Source organism: Carcharodon carcharias, chromosome 13 (assembly GCF_017639515.1).
Source record: "Carcharodon carcharias isolate sCarCar2 chromosome 13, sCarCar2.pri, whole genome shotgun sequence".
Taxonomy (NCBI): Eukaryota; Metazoa; Chordata; class Chondrichthyes; order Lamniformes; family Lamnidae; genus Carcharodon; species Carcharodon carcharias.
Genome location: NC_054479.1, coordinates 122,317,426 through 122,338,738, shown reverse-complemented (window position 1 = coordinate 122,338,738; position 21,313 = coordinate 122,317,426). Strand labels below are relative to the sequence as shown.

At 47.3% G+C, this 21,313-nt stretch overlaps 1 protein-coding gene across 1 annotated transcript in view; it reads left to right on the top strand.

Moving 5' to 3' along the window:
* LOC121285937 (kielin cysteine rich BMP regulator) overlaps positions 1 to 21,313 on the top strand; it is a gene marked incomplete at its 5' end in the record, with an annotated part of 176,900 nt that overhangs the window by 144,817 nt on the left and 10,770 nt on the right. The window contains 17 exons of the mRNA XM_041202897.1: positions 1,065 to 1,238; positions 3,799 to 3,978; positions 5,944 to 6,208; positions 6,495 to 6,577; positions 7,475 to 7,642; positions 8,629 to 8,722; positions 9,157 to 9,330; positions 10,799 to 10,881; positions 11,848 to 11,968; positions 13,224 to 13,306; positions 14,138 to 14,237; positions 14,442 to 14,530; positions 14,918 to 15,020; positions 16,844 to 16,986; positions 17,545 to 17,717; positions 18,125 to 18,236; positions 18,626 to 18,727. Of these exons, the coding sequence (XP_041058831.1) occupies positions 1,065 to 1,238; positions 3,799 to 3,978; positions 5,944 to 6,208; positions 6,495 to 6,577; positions 7,475 to 7,642; positions 8,629 to 8,722; positions 9,157 to 9,330; positions 10,799 to 10,881; positions 11,848 to 11,968; positions 13,224 to 13,306; positions 14,138 to 14,237; positions 14,442 to 14,530; positions 14,918 to 15,020; positions 16,844 to 16,986; positions 17,545 to 17,717; positions 18,125 to 18,236; positions 18,626 to 18,727 (2,247 nt within the window). The remainder of the gene's footprint in view (positions 1 to 1,064; positions 1,239 to 3,798; positions 3,979 to 5,943; positions 6,209 to 6,494; positions 6,578 to 7,474; positions 7,643 to 8,628; positions 8,723 to 9,156; positions 9,331 to 10,798; positions 10,882 to 11,847; positions 11,969 to 13,223; positions 13,307 to 14,137; positions 14,238 to 14,441; positions 14,531 to 14,917; positions 15,021 to 16,843; positions 16,987 to 17,544; positions 17,718 to 18,124; positions 18,237 to 18,625; positions 18,728 to 21,313) is intronic.

The following is a 21,313-nucleotide window of genomic DNA, read 5'->3' as shown; positions in this document are numbered from 1 at the left end:
AGTGCTTGGTGAGCACTGTGCTGTCAGAGGGCCTGTGCTTAGGGAGCACTGGGGAAATTCTGAGGGAGTGCTGCCCTGTTGAAAGGACAGTACCAAGGAAGTGTTGTATTGTGAAAAATGTACCATATTTGGGATGAGATATTAATCCAAGGTCCTGTCTGCTCTCTCAGGTTGGTGTAAAAGATCCCATTTCACTATTTGAAGAAGAGTAAGTGAGTCCTCTTGATGTCCTGGCCCTCAAACAATACCATCCAAAACTGGTTATTTCTGCCCTCTGCTGCTGGTGGGATCGTACTGTGTATTAACTGATTGACTGGGTTTCCAACATCAGTGACTGCATTTCAAAACAAAATCACTCAGTGAAACCTCTGGAGATAAAGTGCTATATAAATAGAAGTTCTCCCCTGTTCTGGCCCAATTCATCTTGACAATTGACAGCAAGTGGATGAGACTTGATGTGGGATAAATGTGATGAGCTGATCCCTCTCTTCACACAGGAGATAGTGGAAAGGTGGTGTAGTGGCAGTGTCACTAGACTGTTAATCTAGAGGCTAAGGCTAATGATCAGGGGATGTGGATTCAAATCTTACCATGGCACTGGTAGAATTTAAATACAGCTAATAAAATCCAGAATTGAAAGCTAGTCTCTAATGGTGACCGTGAAACTATATTTGATTGTTGTAAAAACCCATTTTGTTCAATAATGCCATTTAGGGAAGGAAACCCGCCTCCCTTTCCTGGTCTGGCCTACATGTGACTCCAGACCCACAGTAATGTGATTGACTCTTAGCTTCCCTCTAAAATGGCCTAGAAAGCCACTCAGTTCAAGGGCAATTAGGGATGGACAACAAAGGCTGCCTTGCCAGTAAGGCCCACATACCATAATAGAATGTATTTAAAAAATAACAGCCATTATATTTTTTTTATATTTGTTCCTGTCATTATTGCACTTGGTGCAATGATGGATTGGTGAGCAGTGGCTACAGGGATTGTTGGGCAGGCACATGGAATTATGACAGGCAGGAACTGGTACAATAATATTTCATTTCCTTTTTCCACTTTAGAAGGGACAAGTGATCTGTGACACCAAACAGTGCAGGAAAGTGTTGTGTCCCCACCCGATGATGAATCTCTGTGGCTGCCCAGTGTGTAATGGATGTCGGTACGAAGAGAGAGATTATAAAAATGGTGAAAAGTTCCCAGACCCGAGTGACAAATGTAACCGCTGCACCTGTCTGGTAAGGGGGTGTTATCACCATGTGAGCCCAGTCAGTGGGCCCCACCTATCCACAATGTGTTTGTTTGTCTAGCTAGGAGGTGGGCGGAAGAACTCCGAGCAGCTTCACGTGTATGTCGGGCCTGCAGAGTACAGTAAAATACAGCGTACAATAGAAAACTGGCAACATTTCTTTGGACTGGAGCAATGCTTCCTCTAACTTCTGTTTGCTGTGTGTGACTGGCTTGTAACACTGTGCAGTCCCTTTGAAAATGCGACATGGCTGCAGATGTTAAAGGGAATGTTGTCAGTTGACTGCCTCCTTCACAGCACATTTCCCAATTGCACAGCTCAGAGAAAAGATTGGGCTGGAGTCACGTGTAGGACAGACTGTGTTAAGGATCACAGCTTGCCTTCTCTGAAGGACGCTGGTGAGCCATTTGAGATTTTACCACAGTCAGTAGGTTTTCTGGTGATTATTCCTGGTGCCAGCCCATAAATTATCTGATTCATTTAATTCACTTTCACAGCTTGCCCATGAGATTTGAACTCACAGCCTCTGGGCTCCTGATGCACTGGGTGCGTGTGTGTTGAATTAATGGAATCAGGTTCTGCAATAAGCTGCAAGGGACTGGAGTCCCCATTGAAGTCCACGCTTGTCTTTATGTTCATGGATGTCTGCCTAGTCCTTTCACCCTCTGCATGTTACTGGTTCCCACACTTCAGCTATTCAATCCATTTGGGAATGAATAACTTGAACATTCCTGAGGTTAAGCACAAACTCTAATCTAAAACTTAACAGGTCAGAGGAAAGTCCAGGGAGAAACTTCAGCATAGTTGCCGTCCAGAGCATTGAACTGAAGATTGGAATCACACAGCAGTACATGAGAAGTGCCCCTAAGTGATCCTTCTGAGAATCCCAGACAAGGCTGCACCATATAGAATTTACAGCTCAGGAACAGGCCATTAACTCAGTATTAATTATTTTGGTATTGATGCTCCAAGCCAGCCTCCCATGCTATTTACTTCATCTCACTCTATCAGCATAACCTTTTATTACTTTATCCCACACGTACTTATCCCTCTTAAATGCATTTTTGTTAATCCCTTCAGCCTCTCCTTGTGGTGGCGAGATCCACATTCTAACCACTTTCTGGGTAAAGAGTTTTTTCCTGCGTTCTCTGTTAGATTTATTAGTGACATCTCATATTTATGGCACCAAGTTTTGGACTCTCCACAAGTGGAAACATATTCGTTACATTTATCTTGTCAAAACCCTTCATAATTTTAAAGACCTCAATCAAGCCAGCTCTCTTGTATCATCATTGTTTATACTTTTCTCCTTCTATATGCTATTTGTAATATGGATTGTTCCCAGTACTTCAAGTGTGGTCTAACCAAGATTTGATACAGGTTTAACATAACTGCTCTTATATTTTATTCCTTGAGGAATTATCTTAAGCTGGTCCCTTGGTCTTTGTGCCAATGATGGCTACTGTTCATGTAACTCTCATACCCATCCTTCACTAATGTCCTGTAGAAACGCATCCAGTGTGTTGCTGCCCCCAGGGGTAATTGGGTGCGGGTCTGTCCCTAAGATTTCCAACACATTCCTGGTCTCAGTCCGGACACTGGGCAGTGGTTGTGGACACCAGGATGAGGGGAAATCCCCAATTCTACTGGGAGTTCTATGTGGAAAGAATGTATTGTATAGAAGTTGGCTGTGACTCTGCCTCTGGGCAACCTGCCCATGGCTTCTTTCAGAGAAGAGCAACAGGAGAGAGAACAGCTCAGCAACATCCCACAGCCAGGGACAGCTGTAACTACAGCATACATGGAGAGATGTGCTGGATTACTGGATATTGGAGAGCGTTAATCAGTCTCCCACCCAGTGCATTAAAGAATCAGGCTATATATCTTTTCAAGATTAACAATAAACAGCAAATGGGCCACCTCTACTGTGAAAGGATTATTTGCTGTGTTGAATTCAAAGTGAAAGGTTGCTCATTGAGTGTGATGTCAATTTGATTTATTTAAATTAATCTTGGCTGTGGGTGTCACAGGCAAGACCAGCATTTTTTGCCCATCCCTATTTGCCCTTTCAACCGTTCGAGTCCATGTGCTGAAGATGTTCCTACAGGAAGGGAGTTCCAGGATTTTGACCCAGTGATAGTGAGCGAACAGTGATATAGTTCCAAGGTAGGATAATGTGTGACTTGGAGGGGGACTTGAAATTCCCATTTGTCTGCAGCCCTTGTCCATCTAGGTGGTAGAGATAGCAGGTTTGATTGATTTGGCCGATTAACAAATGATGTTGTTGGAACTTGCCTGTGGATGAGTTTCTCAGAGGCCTCTGCTCTTCACCTGACCTATCCCAGGTCTAATTTGAATGGGTGAATTGGGTGTGGCACTGGGCACCTCTTGATTTTCATAATATGGTTCATCAGAATGACTGCTCCTTGGCATTGCTGCTTTTGATATTTCTGTATTGAACATCAATCACCAGTTTCTCACTTTGTGTCATGAGCTTCTCAGATAATTGAACTCAGGATTTTAATGATAGTGCTGGTGCTTCATTCCAGAATGGGAGAGTTACTTGCGAGCCTGTATCCTGCCCATCCGTCACTTGTCAGAATCCAGTGACCCCTCGTGGCGAGTGCTGCCCGCAGTGTACTGGGATCTGTAATTACCTCGGGCAAGTGTACGAGAGCGGAGCCACTTTCAACTCCCCATCCGACAAGTGTTCAAAGTGCTCCTGCCTGGTAAGTAACTATATCAGAACGGCCAGGAACTGGAGAAGACCATCATCCCAGCAAACCCCGACCCCACCATTCCAACAAAACCCCACATCAATCCCAAGAACCCACTTTCAGTCCAACAACCCTCAACCCCACCCTACCCACCTTCTCATCTTATCCCTCAATTCCACCTATCCGGAATGGCCTGTGGAAGAAGGGTGACTGATGAGGCAAAGTGTACAGGAGCTGTGGAAGGAGATTATATGAGTGAGGTAGAATTCATGTTAGGGTAGAGTGTTCAGGGACTGGGGAGAATGGCAATTGATGAGGTAAGAACATGAGCAGGAGTAGGCCATTTGGCTCTTCATTCAATAAGATCATGGCTGATCTTCTACATTAACTCCACTTTCACGCTCTAACCTCACACCCTTTGATTCTCTTAGTGCCCGAAAATCTATCAATCTCACTCATGAATATATTCATCAACTGAGCATCCACAGCTCACTGAAGTACAGAATTCCAAAGATTCACAACACTCCGAGTGAAAAAAAAATTCCTAACCTCAATCCTAAAAGCCTGATCCTTTTTTAAAATTTGTTCATGGGATGTGGACATTGCTGGCTAGGCCAGCATTTATTGCCCATCCCTAATCGCCCTTGAGAACTGAATGGCTTGTTAGGCCATTTCAGAGGGCATTTAAAAGTCAACCACATTGCTGTGAGACTGAAGTCATATGTAGGCCAGACCAGGTAAAGATGGCAGATTTCCTTCTCTAAAGGGCATTAGTGAACCAGGTGAGTTTTTACGACAATTGACAATGGTTTCATGGTCATTATTAGACTTTTAATTCCAGATTTTCTATTTAAATTTCACCATCTGCCTGTGGTTATGGCTTCTAGTTCTTGACCCTTCAGCCATTGGAAGCAGACTCTCAGCATCTACCCTGACAAGCCCCCTGAGAATTTTATATGTTTCAATGAGATCCCTCATTTTTCTAAACTCAAGAGGATATAGGCCCAGTCTACTTAATCTCTCCTCACAGGACAAATCCCCTCATCCCAGGGATCAATCTAGTGAAATAAGAGCAAAATACTGCAGATGCTAGAAATCTGAAATAAAAACAGAGTGCTGAAAAATACACGTGTCTGGCAGCATCCGTGGAGAGAGAAACAGAGTTAACTTTTCGCGTTGGATATGGCTCTTCAAAGCTGTCAGTTTTATATATCAATCTAGTAAACCTTAGTTGCAGCCCTCTAAGGTGAGTATATCCTTCCTTAGGTAAGGAGACCAAAACTGTACACCAGGTTTGCTCTCATAAAGGCCCTAGATAATTGCAGCAAGACTTCCTTACTTTTAACCTGCAACCCCTTTACTATAAAAGCTAATATACCATTTTCCTTCCTAATTGCTTGCTGTATCAGCATGTTAACATTTTTGATTCACGTACAAGGACACCCAAATCCCTTCAAAAACCAACATTTAGTAGTCTCACACCTTAAAAAAAATAAATCTGCTTTATATATTTCCTGCCAACTTGGATAATTTCACACTTCCCCACAATGTACTTCATCTGCCATGTTCATGCCCAATCTCTTTGCAGCCCCTTTATGTCCTCACAACTTACTTTCCCGCTTTACTTTGTATCGTCAGCAAACCTGGGCACATTCACTTGGCCCCCTGGTTTAAGTCTCAGATCTAAATTGCAAATATCTGAAGTCCAAGAACTGATCCTTGTGGTAAAGTATATAGGGACTGTGCGAGGTGCCAGGTTGACAGGGAAGTGGGTATAGGGACTGGGCAAGCATGGCGATTGATGGGGTAGGGTGCACAGTGGCTGAAAGCGTTGGTGATTGAAGAGGTAGAGTCGACGTGGGCTGTGTGGGGATGGTGGTTGATAGGGGAGAGTTTACTGGGGCTTTGAGAAGAACCAGGTTGATGGGCGGTTTGTGATTCAGTACTTTATTATTCATGGTACTGTTGTGCCCTCAGGCTGAGGTGGTGACCTGTTGGCAGACGCCATGCTCCAAGCAGTGCACCCACCCAGTCGCCAGCACCGCCTGTTGTCCCGAGTGCAATCGCTGTTCCTTTGAGGGCGTGGAATACGAGAACCGAGAAACCTTCTTCCCTCCATCCGACCCGTGTAAACGCTGCAGCTGCCTCGATGGGAATGTGTTGTGTTTGGAAGTCGTGTGTCCTCAGGTAACCTGTTCGGAGCCCATTACCAAACCGAAGCAGTGCTGCCCAGAGTGCCCAGGTATGTGCCACCCTTAAAGAGGACAGGAGCAAACTCTCTGGGAATTGGGATGTGTTGCACACATTTAGCAGATGTAAAACAGGCAAAACTTAGCAGTGGGACTCCCTGCCCTTCATCTGTGCAGGTGTTTATCCCTTTACTAAATACACCGGGCCCTTGTTGCGGGCATTAGGCCCCTTTAAATGATGTAAATACATCGGGGCCTAACACCTGTGGATGGCCCTTTTGTCAATGATGTGTGGTAATGTTTTGGTCTCTGTCTGACTGTGGCTCTGTCCTTCTACAGTCTGTATCCATCACGGCAAACAGTATGCAGGAGGATCACACTGGGTTTCAGCAGTAAACCCCTGCCACAAATGTGTGTGTACGGTAAGTAACCAATTAACAGTTAGTTCATAGGCAGGAGCAGCAGTGAGGAGGTAGAATGGGACTCGACAGATCTCCTCTTAACCTACACTGTTGTAGTGAAGGGTTTCTACAGTAACAAAAGAGTTCAATTAATGCTCCCCATGAATAACTTGCCTCCCATCTCTCCCCAGATGGGTCAATTATCTGGGCATAGACTTGAGGTGGGAAATGACAAAGTGTAGTGAGGAGTGGAGAGTCCAGTAATGTGTGGAACTGTGTTTACGTACAGTCCGGGACTGTGTTTACGTGCAGTCCGGGACCGTGTTTACGTGCAGTCCGGGACCGTGTTTACGTGCAGTCCGGGACCGTGTTTACGTGCAGTCCGGGACCGTGTTTACGTGCAGTCCGGGACCGTGTTTACGTGCAGTCCGGGACCGTGTTTACGTGCAGTCCGGGACCGTGTTTACGTGCAGTCCGGGACCGTGTTTACGTGCAGTCCGGGACCGTGTTTACGTGCAGTCCGGGACTGTGTTTACGTGCAGTCCGGGACTGTGTTTACGTGCAGTCTGGGACTGTGTGGGACTGTGTCTACGTATGGTCTGCCGCCATGTGGAGCTATTTATGTACAGCCCAGCGCTGGGTCTAGTGTGTGGCAATCCTTTCTTGTGTTGTGATGATGGGTCAGTACCCATATCACTGTGTTCACTGTTAATGTATTTCAACATATTTGAGAAGGGGCAATCAAGTCTGAAATCAGAAGGCTAAAACAAGAGCTATATCCAAGGAGTGCCTCATTATTATTGGTGTCATCCTCTGATGCTCATGTTGAATTCTAATACAGGGCCTCTCTCCCTCTTTCTCCCAGCCTCACTTTCTCACTCTCTCTCTCTCTCTCTCTCGCTCTCTCACTTCCTACAGCAAGGTGAGGTGACCTGCCTGGAGCCAGAGTGCGAGGTCACGTGTCAATATCCTGCTCGGATTCCCGGCCAGTGCTGTCCGATTTGCCTCAACTGTTACTTTGAAGGGAATATTTACGGGAACGGAGAATCATTCAAACCCGATCCCTGCAGAGACTGCTCCTGCAATGTAAGGGCCAATTTAAGTTCAAAACTCCTGATAGTTGCTCCACAGGGAACTCTACAGACCTGCTACATTAATCCAGTATTGGAAGTTCTCCTCTTTCTAGTCACTAAGGGATCTCTGATAGTCCCTTGCTCCACAGTTCCTATTCATACAAGAGAATGTATGTTGGGCTGGTAATAAAGGATTCACACCACATAATGTGGACCAGCTTCAAGTGTTGCTCTTGGACTGGTCACTGGTAGATAGACCAGTGGTGGATGTGTTGAGAACACCCTGGGGGAGGTTTTTGCTCTGTGTGTAAAGGAAACCCAGTCAGCGGCAGCTGAAAGCTCAGCCAGGTTCCCCCTCTGCAGGGGGCCAGTGTAATATACAAGTCCCTGAAACTCCAATGCCCCCTTCCCAACCCCGTAATGGAACCACTCAAATGCTCAGATTGTCCAAGGGAATTGTGAAAGGATCCTGAGGCCTGTCCATGGGAAACTCCTCCCTCATCTTGAAATTTGACAAGAACATAGTGGGAAAAGGAGGGTAAACTTGATGGTAGCAGTGCAAGCAAAGTTTAATGCCCATCTCAGCACCTTGACTGGGATTACCCACCCCCCAACCCCTGGCCCCATCCACTGGATGCAGCTGGAAATTTCTTCCTGCCTGCTGTCTGTAAGTGGTGCCCAGGCACTAGGTCTGCATTTCCAAGCCATTTTCCTGCCTTCCTCCTCACTTAGCTAGGATAAACCTGTGGATGGTGGCAGGAGGCTCTGGGAGATGATAGTCCTCTGCCAGTGCCAGGAACAGGCCCTTGTAGCAGGCTCCTTCCCCCTGCAGTGACCTGCTAGAGAATCTGGTCTCAGGCCAAACCCCGTGTCAGGAGACCTTTTTTGCTGCCAACAGTCCCTTTAAGAACTCGCACTCCTTCAGCCCCCAACCCCTGTCTTTTGTTTGGTTGCTAGGTGCTTTAGTTCGCATTGTGATTTATAATTGCTGTGTTGCAGGGTGGCGATGTGCTGTGTCTGCCTGTTGAGTGCCCAACACTTAGTTGTGGTCAACAGGTCAAGAACGCAGGATCTTGCTGTCCACAGTGTCGAGGTAAGGACTCCTTCCTGCAATCCCCTCCCCACCCCCACTTCAGATAAAGTCAGCACTCTGGGAACTCTGGGAATTTAATAAAATTGTGAAAAATGATGAAAGGGTTTGAGGGGTAAATAATGAGCAATTGTTTTCACTGATCAGTGGCATCTCAGGGTTCATACCAGAGACACAAAGAAGAAAGATAGAATGGTCCACATAAAGGGTTATTAGAATATGGGAAACATTCCCCAAGTTGGAGCATTTAAAAGAATTAGAGAAATCCTTGGAAGAGAAAATATTTAAGGGTCCAGTTCTTCAGTGGGAAATGGGTGACTAGATATTCGTGACGTGGAGGGATCGGGGACTGGGCTATGGGACATACAGGATACAGTTACACTCTAGCATAAACCCTCCCCTTAATGGTTACTAACTCCCTTTGCCATCCCTATCAGGCTGTATGTACAATGGGAAGGAATACCAAGAAGGAGGGACCTGGTTCGCACCCACAATCCCCTGCATGACGTGTATGTGTGTGGATGGAGTCACAACCTGTGCCGAAATTCATTGCATCACTCCATGTGTGAATCAGATCCATGTGCCTGGAGAATGCTGTCCTCTGTGTGCAGGTAAGTTGTGCGAAGGAGGTGCCCATTATTGCCCAGGTAAGCCCTGTACCTGGGACACTGCTGGCTCAAGGTGAGACCTGTAGCTGGGACACTGCTGCCTCCAGGTGAGCCCTGTAGCTGGGACACTGCTGCCTCCAGGTGAGTCCTGTAGCTGGGACACTGCTGCCTCCAGGTGAGAACTGTAGCTGGGACACTGCTGCCTCCAGGTGAGACCTGTAGCTGGGACACTGCTGCCTCCAGGTGAGCCCTGTAGCTGGGACGCTGCTGCCTCCAGGTGAGTCCTGTACCTGAGACACTGCTGCCTCCAGGTGAGCCCTGTAGCTGGGACACTGCTGCCTCCAGGTGAGCCCTGTAACTGGGATACTGCTGCCTCCAGGTGAGCCCTGTAGCTGGGATACTGCTGGCTCCAGGTGAGCCCTGTAGCTGGGTCACTGCTGGCTCCAGGTGAGCCCTGTACCTGAGACACTGCTGGCTCCAGGTGAGCCCTGTAGCTGGGACACTGCTGCCTCCAGGTGAGCCCTGAAACTGGGACACTGCTGCCTCCAGGTGAGCCCTGTAGCTGGGATACTGCTGCCTCCAGGTGAGTCCTGTAGCTGGGTCACTGCTGGCTCCAGTTGAGCCCTGTCCCTGAGACACTGCTGGCTCCAGGTGAGCCCTGTAGCTGGGACACTGCTGGCTCCAGGTGAGCCCTGTAGCTGGGACACTGCTGGCTCCAGGTGAGCCCTGTAGCTGGGACACTGCTGGCTCCAGGTGAGCCCTGTAGCTGGGACACTGCTGGCTCCAGGTGAGCCCTGTAGCTGCGACACTGCTGGCTCCAGGTGAGCCCTGTAGCTGCGACACTGCTGGCTCCAGGTGAGCCCTGTAGCTGCGACACTGCTGGCTCCAGGTGAGCCCTGTACCTGAGACACTGCTGCCTCCAGGTGAGCTCTATCTCTGGGAAACTGCTGGCTCCAGCTGGACCTTGAGTTGATGCCTAGCCTCAGACATTAGATGCATTTTGACCCCTGTCTAGCTCCTGGATGAAAAGCTTTGTGCCACTTGATACCCTAAAATACTGAGGGATACTATTTTTAACTCAAAGTATCCAATTGGAGAGCAGGTTGTAAAGGATTTGAAAGACTAGTTCAGTGTAAAAATGTACCATCTGGGTTGGTACTGAGGCCCACACAAGGAGTAGGAGAGTCAAGGTTAGGTCCCAGCCATGTCTGAATTAGTGGATCACGGGGAGACTTCACAGCTAAGGATGAACCTTCCTCACCTGAAAACCATACAACTATTCATTAGTGTTAATCCCATGCAGTATCTGCTGGTGCCAATCCAACACTCTTATCTGTTGGTGCTAATCACACACATTATTCGTTAGAGGTAATTCCACACACAATATCCGTTATTGCCAATCCCACACAAAATTCATTAGTGCTACTCCCACACATTGTCCAACATTCACTTTGTTCTTCGTTCCCAACAGATTGCATCTACAATAACCGTGTGTATGGCCCAGGCGAGAGTTTCCAGCCTACCAATGACCCCTGTGAGATCTGCACCTGTGAGGTAAGATGTGTATTATCACACAAGCAAACCTGGAGTTGCAATCTGAACTTTGAACCCCTCCCAAAGATGTAGGATCTAACAGAATCTTTGAGAAAGCAGACAGGCTTGTAGAAATATCCTTCTACCTTAGATAAATGTCTGATTGGAAAGAGTGAGTGTGAGTGTCTAGAAAGGCGACAAAGAGCCAGAGACAATAATAGTTCAGATTGATTCAATGTCGTAGAGACTTTTGACAGAGGGAATGCTCCACAACAGGGAGGATGGGCTGAGCAGCATCCCTCTGTGCTGTAAGGTTCTAGGATTTGGACTTGGAAACCTCGGAGAGGAAGGTCTGTGATGGTGGGGGGCAGGGGAGTACAGAGACCACGGGGAGGATGGTCTGTGATTCATAGGATACGGGGGGTTGTACAGAGACCCCAAAGAGGTTGGTATGTGATTGGGGTGGGCGGGGGTTAGAGACCCCAAGAAGGATGGTCTGTGATTAGGGGATTGGGGGTGGAGTACAGAGACCCCGAGGAGGATGGTCTGTGATTAGGAGTTTGGAGACGGTGTACAGAGACCCCGAGGAGGATGGTCTGTGATTAGGGGATTGGGGCGGAGTACAGAGATCCTGAGGAGGATGGTCTGTGATTGTGGGGAGGGTGGTGGTGATGTATGGAGACTCTGGGTGGGGGACTGTCTGTTGCTGAGAGAGCTATTGTGTCTATAGTGAGTAAATTCTCACTAATTTTACTTGCTAGGTCTTGTGAGTCAGTGAGTTTCTCCAGAACGTTACACTGAGCTAATAAATTGGGTGCGCTGAGTGTCACCACTCACCGTAACCCCAGTAACCGATATCACTTCATACCATCAGCAGCCGCCACGTCCCCGCACCTTGTGTCCCCCTGTTACTGCCCCACTGTTACTGCCCCACTGCTCTATCCCTCAAAATGAGTCCCACTAATGACAAATCCTCTCTCTCTGCAGGTGATGGTGGACGGAGAGCAGCATCTGCGCTGTTATCGCCATCAATGTCCCAGCCTGGTAGACTGCCCGAGAAATCTGATCCTGGCCCCGACACCAGGTCACTGTTGCCCCAGCTGTGCCCGTGAGTGCCTGCTACTCATTCCCACTTACTTTATCTTCAGTTCCAGAGGATTATATCAAAAGCCCTAATGAAGTACAAGTCTAGCACATCCACTGTTTTACCCATAACACAAGCTCTTTCGTCACCCCCTCAAGTAAAACCAATCAGTTAGACTGGCAAGACAGCCCCTTCCTGAACCCATGTTGGATATCTTATGATTTTTCTGTCACCTCTATCATTATCTATCTCCTTCCACAGGGATAAGTACTCCAAGATTGCAGCTATCTCTCAGCTAAATTATCATTTAATAAATTCACCCAATTGTTTGAAGGGTCTTCAATATTTGAAGCAAGACTTACATTTATAAAGCTCTTTTCCTCACCTCAGAATATCCCGAAGTGCACTACAGCCAATGAAGTATTTTTGAAGTACTGTTGTAGGAAACACTACAGTCAGTTATGCACAGTAAGCTCCCATAAACAGCAACGTGATAATGACCAGATCATCAGTTTTTAGTAATGTTGGTTCAGGGATAAATATTGACCATAACACCAGGGGGAACACCCCACCCCTCTGCCCCCTGGTGCTCCCCCCCCCCCCCCCCTTGAAATAATGCAGTGGGATCTTTTATATCCAGCTGAGAGGGTAGAGAGACTACAGTTTAACGTGCCATCCAAAAGAGGGCACTTTTGACAGTGCAGCACTCCCTCAGTATAAGCCCTCCAAAAGTGCAGCACTCCCTTAATATAGGCCCCCCAACAGGACAGCACACACAGTGATGGTCCTCAAAGAGTGTGATGCTCCCTCAATTTTGGCCCTCCAACAGTGCAGTACTCCCTCAGTGATGTCTTTCCAATAGTGCAGCATTCCCTCAGGACTGCAATCAACTGTTAGCCTGAATATCCCCCAAGTCTCAGGAGTGGGGATTGAACGATGACCCCACTCAGACAAAAGAGTGCTGTTAACTCAGGCATGGATGATAACTCACATGAGTGGCCAGTTGTCAACACACACTGTCTACCATTCATTGCCTTAGTTTATCTCCTAACCCCTGATGCACCTCAATTTGCATCTGGCTATCAGGGAATATACACAAACCTCAGGAGCTGAAGCCATTCACTGCCTTCCATTTAAAGGGACAGTGTGCCTGGGTTCAGGATTGTCCCTGTTTTGTATAATATGTGGACATCAAAACGTCAGTGACCAGATCTGAAAAACTGGCCAATTAAGTTTTGTGATTGAGGTTGGGACTGATGACCTTTTATCTTTATTGCAGAGCCTCTGAGTAACTGTACTGCTGCCCTGGCTGGAAGTGAACTCCTCGCTACCAATGATCCCTGTTACACCTGCCAGTGCAAGGTAAGTGCCAGAACCAGAGAGAAAGGGCCATGGCTTGTAGCATTGGAGTAGGAATCCTGGGCAGGCTGTCTGTGAGAAGACAAGTTACTTAAAGGCTGGCTCCATCACCACAGGCACCTCACCCCTCAGGCCCCGCTTAGCCACACTCGGTCACAGCATCAATACAGCCACAATAGGCCCTCGGATCCCACAATTGTGAAGGGAAAGTCAGCTAAATTCCCATTCTCACTGTTCAATAATATCAGTTGCTCTCCAGTCAGGATTCTACAGTTTGCCTCAGTGTCTCTGAGCTTGTGGACTGACAAATCAGCCAGTGTTCCTGCTCCCATTATTGGGGTTTGTACTCGATCGGAGTCATAATGTTACTGTGCTCCCCATGGGATTGTTTGATGGCAACTGTGTCGAGGGAGCTTCACTCCGCATGGTACCTGTGCTGTGCTGGAAAGGTTTGATGTTGATGCTGCTCCTTTTTGCCTTCGTGTGTGCTTGCGGCAGTGGTTTGATGCTGTGGAACCCACAGCCATTAAGTCTGGGACTGAGAATGGCCCAAGCATTCATTGAGGAGCAAATCAGAAGATAACAAACATCTTCACCCCTCTGGATTTGATCCTATAGCCTAGGGTAAAAGGTCAGTGTCTGACCCCGCCCTGCAGTGACCACTTTGGGACTGTGTGACAATCGCATGCTCTCTAAGCCATTGCAACGATATGTTGGAGGAGTGAAGGAGGGATCGCTGCTGGGGAACAGAGGCATCTTGTTACTAAGTGGGGTCAGGCTGTACATGACTGACTGAACATGAGACCGTTGAATGATGCTGTGTGTTTGTTGCAGGATTTGACCTGGATCTGTATCCACCAGAGCTGCCCCTTGCTCAGCTGCCTGATCTCTGACCAATTCACTCCAGCAGGTTCTTGCTGCCCAATTTGTGATGGTAGGATTATTCCTGATTATCCCCCTTACTCATCATTACTCCACTTAATCTCTGTTATTTCCCATTATTCCTGCAGCTTTACACTGTATCTAAACTGTGCTGTACCTACCCTCAGAGTGTTTGATGGGACAATATAGAGTAAGCTTTACTCTGTATCTAACCTGTGCTGCTCCTGACCTTACCCTTTTCCTCTTTAATCTGTAGAATGTGTGATCGAGGCTGAAAATCGCCGTGTTTCTGATGGAGAGACCTGGACTGACTCGATCGATGAATGCATCACATGTTCCTGCAATGTAAGTTACACTGTCTCTCAGTTTCTCTCTCTTCCCCTCTTATTGTTTCTCTCTCTCCCTCTCTGTCTCAGAATTATTGTCCTTCTCTCTCTCCCTCTCTCTCTCCCAGAAACTGCCTTCCTCTGTCTCTCCCTGTCTGCCTCATAATTATTGTCTCTCTCTCTCCCCCACCCCCGTTATTGTCTTTCCCTGTCTCACAGGTGCTGTCTCATTATCTCAGTTACTATCTCTGTCAATTTCTCTCTCTCTCTCATACACAGACACACTCTGTGTGTGTGTGTGTGTGTGTGTGTGTGTGTGTGTGTGTGTGTGTGTGTGTGTGTGTGTCTCTCTCTCTCTCTCTCATTGTCCCCTCTTTCTAATGCTTCCTTTTGCTCTGTGTTACAGCTCGGACACATTGAGTGCCACATCGAGGAATGTCTATCTGTCATCTGCCACGATGGTCTAATCAAAGTCCGATCTCCAGGGAGATGCTGCTATGAGTGCCAAGGTAACTGGAACTTAGTGTCAGGGCCAGGGGTTATGATTTGATGCCATGACCTGTGTGGTGTATAGCAGACTTGGGTGAAGAGATGACTCTGGACCTATGATTTCCAAAGCTCTCCACCGTGAGTTTCCTTACCTGGGTGGGGGGAATTTTCCCAGCCCCCTTTGAGGTGGGTTTGCAGGGATGGGTGGTGGATGTTGGGGGGTGTGGGGCAGGGAGGACAATTTTATAAAAGTGCACTGGGCTGGCTAACCGATGTCTTCCCTCCTCTGGTTGTTTTTCCCAGGCTGAGCCGCAAACCCAGATGGCAACCCTCCTAAAGGTGGCAAAAAGTCGATTAAGGCCATTATTGCACCAATTAACCGCCATTTTCCCAGGGCACTGGCAATTTCCTGGCAGCACAAGGGAACCCCAATGTGTCTGCAGCTCATGAAATTAATATGCAGCATTAACTTTAAATAAGATTATAGGTTCAGAGCTCTGAAGAAGAGTCATACGGAGTCAAAACATTCACTCTGTTTCTCTCACGCCACAGAACATGCCAGACCTGCGAAGTTTTTCCAGCATTTTCTGTTTTTTTTTCAGATTTCCAGCATCCGCAGTCTTTTGCTTTTAACTTAGGGCTTTCAAGTGGAAATGTTTCACCTGCAGACAGAACCACCTGATAGTTCTGGGCATTGGGATTATTTTGCTAGTTCCAGCAATGCAGTATGTCTCCATCATGTGATGTCCCCTCCCTCTCTGTTCACCTAAATAAATCATACCATTCTCGGCAGAGCTGCTGCTCACACTTCCCTTTGGCCACTCTGGCCCTCCCACCTCCGATGCCCACCCACCATCCCTAATTGAACAGCCCTCCCAGAGGCATCTTTTCAATTGGCCCAATGTCCCGCCACTTGTTCTTCAGGATTCCCGACCTGGAATTCCTCCCTACGGAGGGGATTGGCATGCCAGTGTCAAAATTCAGCCCTTTGCACCTGACTCTCTTATAAACTAATTGATAGAGATTGATTGCCATGATTAGTCAACAACTCCCATTATCCATGGATTGTGTGACTACCAGTATGGTGAAAGGTGAACCAGATGTACCTTGGTCTTTTACCATCTGGTACCTGAGATACAAGCAGTGTTGTGGAATCCTGCCCTCAAGCATAAGATTGGTATCTGGGTTCCCAGGGCATTCCCCCATGCCCCCTGCCCCTGTCCTCACCCCACAATATAATCTATTCTGAATGCGTAATAGATTTGAACATGAGGATGAGAATTTTAAAATCCAGGAGTAGCTGGGATGGCACCCAAAGTTGATCAGCCAACACAGGAGTCTTGGTGTGAGCTCAAATACAGGTCACAGAGTTTTGGATGAGCTGAAGTTTATGGAGAGCAGGAGGCCACCAGGAGAGCATTAGAATAGTCCTTCCCTGAATTAACTGACTACCACTGGAGCCCAATTCCCAGATCCCAGTCACCCTCATGTGTGAGTATCAGATGCGCTGATTCCACTCCAATCCTCACCAGTGGAGCATGGTGTGGAACTGGATTCCTGGTTGCTAATCACCCCTCTATCTCCGAGGGATCTTAGGCTACTCGTTGCCCACAACCCATAACCCTTCCCCCCTCCTTCATCTCCTTAACACTCCCCCAGTAGCAATTAACTGACTTGATGCAGACCAGTTATTGTGTGTACCTCAGGACCATACCGAGCATTGATCCTGAGCAGTTCGGGGGGTGGTGTAGTGGAGAGGAAGCCAGTATTCCCTCTGAGAAGATACTGAGGGTGTAGAGATTTCTCTGTTCACTGATATCTCTGAGCTCCATCCTGTCCACAGATCCCAGGATTTCCTGCAGCTATCAGGGACGCATTTACCAATCGAACCAGCACTGGGAAGTGGATGAATGCACCACCTGCACCTGTGTCTCTGGGGAGGTCCACTGTCAAACCGAACACTGCCCGCCGGTCACCTGCTCATCGGTAGGTTGAGGAGAGAGAATTGTCTTAGGGGAGACTAGGATTAACACTTCACATATCAGCCCCAGGAGCTGGAGTCAGGGAAGCCATTCACCAAATTTGAATAGATAACATGAGTGCAATCGCAATCTCAGCATTTGAATTAGTTTATACAGAATAACAGATACCCGGAAGTGAGTTACAGACGGAAATGTAATCAAGGAGTTTGGGGGGCTTTATATGTTGAATATATTAAATTAAAAGGGTACCTGGGTAGTGAGTTACAGGATGGAATCTAACCAAAGTGTTCAGGGAGTTTATATACAGAAGAGCATATTTCTGGAGTGAGTTACAGGCTGGGATCGAAAGGAGTGGTTTGGGGTTTGTATGTAAATAACAGATACCCAGAGTGATTTACAGACTAGAATCTAATCGAAGGGTTCGAGGGTTTTGTACATAGAATAACAGATAGCCAGGAGCGAATGGCCTCCAGTTGTTTGGACTCAGTGGATTGGCGATGAATAACTGGAATATGTGGAACATGTGTGGGTTCAGTCCATACCTCACTCTCTATCTCTTTAGGATGAGAGCCCTGTGTTGATCCCAGGAATGTGTTGCCCTCACTGCATCCCCCGCCCTGCCACCTGTATGGTATTTGGAGATCCTCACTACCTCACCTTCGATGGAAAGATGATCCACTTTCAGGGAGCGTGCAGCTACATTTTGGCAGAGGACTGCGAGGGTGGGGACTTTAGGTCAGTGTCCACACAGGCACCATAAAGCACTATATCTCAGAGGATGGTAATGGATCCTACTGTCTGGCATGTCTGATATCCTATATACAGGGACTTGCCTGCCATCTGTCTCTCTCTGACACCCTCTTTATCGTTTCTCTTTCTCTGTGTCCATCCCTCTCACATTCTCTCCATCTCTCTCTTGCCTGCTTTCTAAACGCCCCCCCACCCCCCTCCACCGCATGTATGCTCCATTTCTCCAATCACTCACTTCCTCCCTCCTCTCTCATTCAGTCTCTCTTGTTCAGTCGTTTTCTCTTTGCCATTCTCTTGCTCTCTCACTCTTGTTCAGTCTTTCTGACTCATTCAGTCTCTCACTCACTTGGTCTCTTTCTCCCCCTCTCTGAACATTTTATCTTTTCTCACAGCATCCATGTGACCAACGAGAACCGAGGTCGGAGAGGAGTGTCATGGACGAAAGAAGTGACGGTGCTGATCGGAGATCTGATTGTCCAACTTCTCCAAGACTGGGTTGTCATGGTAACCGAACAGAGTTTGTCACAGAGCTTAGTAACTGAAAGGTTAATAACAGAGAGCTTTATACTGAGCTTGGAGTGTATGAGGGAGTGCTATAAAAGATTCTGGTACTGAGTGGGGTGTTACTGCATGGAGGTGGGTTTAACCCAGGCCCTGTGGTCTGCATAACTCTGGGGTCCAGCAGTTACATCCCGAGCCATGTGCCACATGGCCAGCTCGTTTTACATTGAATTTTATGGGTGTGAGAAGTTTGCCAGGCTGCTGATACAGCACGGGAGCCCTCTGCCTGTATGAATGAGTGTCGAATGAGAGTGGCGCGCCACACTGAGCTCTCCTCGTTCCTTGTCCTCTGCTCACTGGATGTGTGACGTGAAGTGTCTCTTTGTTTGCAGGTAGACGATCACAGTGTGTCTCTGCCTTTTCTCAAGGAGCCGTATGTCTACATCGAGAGGAGAACCAATAGCATCTTGCTCAACACTAACATTGGTGTGAAGGTGAGGGCCAGAGATTCACCCCTCCCGCCTGCTGCAGGACTAGGAGGGGCAGTTTAACCGAACCCATTTTCACTGGGCTACTGGGGTGGGGGGATGACGAATGCTGAATGGTGAGCTAACAGCTGGCAAGAGAGATTTCCGCGACCCCTCATCCAGAACAAGAGTTGGATGGAGCACGCAGCAACATGACTAAGGAAAATTAGAGATAAGTTCAGAAAGCGAGATGGAGTTTGTGGTTGAGGGTTCCTGGGCTGAATCAACCCAGACTGAGAAGCTGAAGACCCCCTTTCTGCAGGCTCTAAATGCCCTGCAGGGAAATGAATGCAGCTCAGTCCCAATCCAAATGGTAGCTTGCTGAGTCTGTACCTGCCCCCACTCCGGCCTGGCTGAGGACTGAATAGCTTTCTCACTGAGAGTTGTGGTGCAATGGTTAGGGTGAGGAATGGGATATTGTGCCTCAGTCCCAGTCTCTGTAATGTGACAATGAGGGAGCATTGGGTGATTTCACTTCAAAATTGCCATGAAGAAAAACTTCAAACCATCCCACAAGGCATTGCAGCCAATGAAGGGTCTAACCAATGTTCTAATGTAGAAAAAGCAGCAACCAAACTGCATACAGCAAGCTCCTACAAACAGCAATGTGATATGGCCATCAGTTTGAGGTGTAGGTTAAGGAGAAATATTAATCAGAACATCAGGGAGAACAACCCTCCTCGTCTTCAAAGAAATGCCAGGGGATCTTTTAATTCCATCTGTGACGTCAACTCTGTGCGGCAATCCCTCAGTTTGGCCCCTCCAACAGTGCGGCACTCCCTCAGTACGGCCCCTCCCACATAGAAACTAGGAGCAAGAGTAGGCCATTCGGCCCTTCGAGCCTGCTCCGCCATTCATTATGATCATGGCTGATCATCCAACTCAATAGCCTGCTTTCGCTTTCTCCACATATACTTTGATCCCTTTCGCCCCAAGATCTATATCTAACTCCTCAACTACTTTCAGTGGTAATGAATTCCACATGGTCACCACTCTCTGGGTGAAGAAATTTCTCCTCATCCCAGTCCTAAATGATCTACCCGATATCCTGACTCTGACCCCTGGTTCTGGACTCCCTCACCATCGGGAACATTCTTCCTGCATCTACCCTGTCTAGTCCTGTTAGAATTTTATAGGTTTCTATGAGATCCCCCCCTCATCCTTCTGAACTCCAACGAATATAATCCTAATCAACTCAATCTCTCCTCAAATGTCGTCCCGCCATCCCAGGAATCAGTCGGGTAAACCTTCGCTGCACTCCCTCTATAGCAAGTAAATCCTTCTTCAGATAAGGAGACCAAAACTGCATACAATATTCCAGGTGTGGTCTCACCAAGGCCCTGTACGATTGCAGCAAGACATCCCTGTTCCTGTATCCTCTGGCTATGAAGGCCAACATACCATTTGCCTTCTTTACCGCCTGCTGCACCTGCATGCTTATCTTCAGCGACTGGTGTACAAGGACACCCAGGTCTCGTTGCACATTTCCCTATCTCAATTTATAGCCATTCAGATGATAATCTGCCTTCCTGTTTTTGCTACCAAAATGGATAACCTCACATTTATCCACATTATACTGCATCTGCCATGCATTTTCCCACTCACTCAGCTTGTCCAAATCACACTAAAGCATCTCTGCATCCTCCTCACAGCTCACCCTCCCCCCCAGCTTTGTGTCATCTGCAAATTTGAAGATATTACATTTAATTCCCTCATCTAAATCATTAATATATATTGTGAATAACTGGGGTCCCAGCACCAATCTCTGTGGTACCCCACTAATCACTGCCTGCCATTCGGAAAAAGACCCATTTATTCCTACTCTGTTTCCTGTCTGCCAACCAGTTTTCTATCCATCTCAATACGCTACCCCCAATCCCATGCGCTTTAATTTTACTCGCCAATCTCTTATGTGGGACTTTGTCGGAAGCCTTCAGAAAGTCCAAATAAACCACATCCACTGGCTCCCCCTCATCAACTCTACTAGTTACATCCTTGAAAAATTCCAGTAGATTTGTCAAGCATGATTTCCCTTTCATAAATTCATGCTGACTCTGTCCAATTCTGCCACTGTTTTCCACAAGCTCAGTTATTAAATCTTTTATAATGGACTCTAGAATTTTCCCCACCACCGACATCAGGCTGACTGGTCTATAATTCCCTGTTTTCTCTTTACCTCCCTTTTTAAATAGTGGGATTACATTAGCTACCCTCCAATCTGTAGGAACTGTTCCAATGTCTATAGAATCTCGGAAGATGACCACCAATGCATCCACTATTTCTAGGGCCATTTCCTTAAGAACTCTGGGATGTAGATTATCAGGCCCCGGGGATTTATCGGCCTTCAATCCCATCAGTTTCCCCAACACCATTTCCCTACTAATACTGATTTCTTTCAGTTCCTCCCTCTCACTTAAACCTGTGTTCCCCAATGTTTCTGGTATGTTAACAGTGTCCTCCTTTGTGAAGACAGAACCAAAGTATGTACTTAGTTGGTCAGCCATTTCTTTGTTCCACATTATAAATTCCCCTGTTTCTGACTGTAAGGGACCT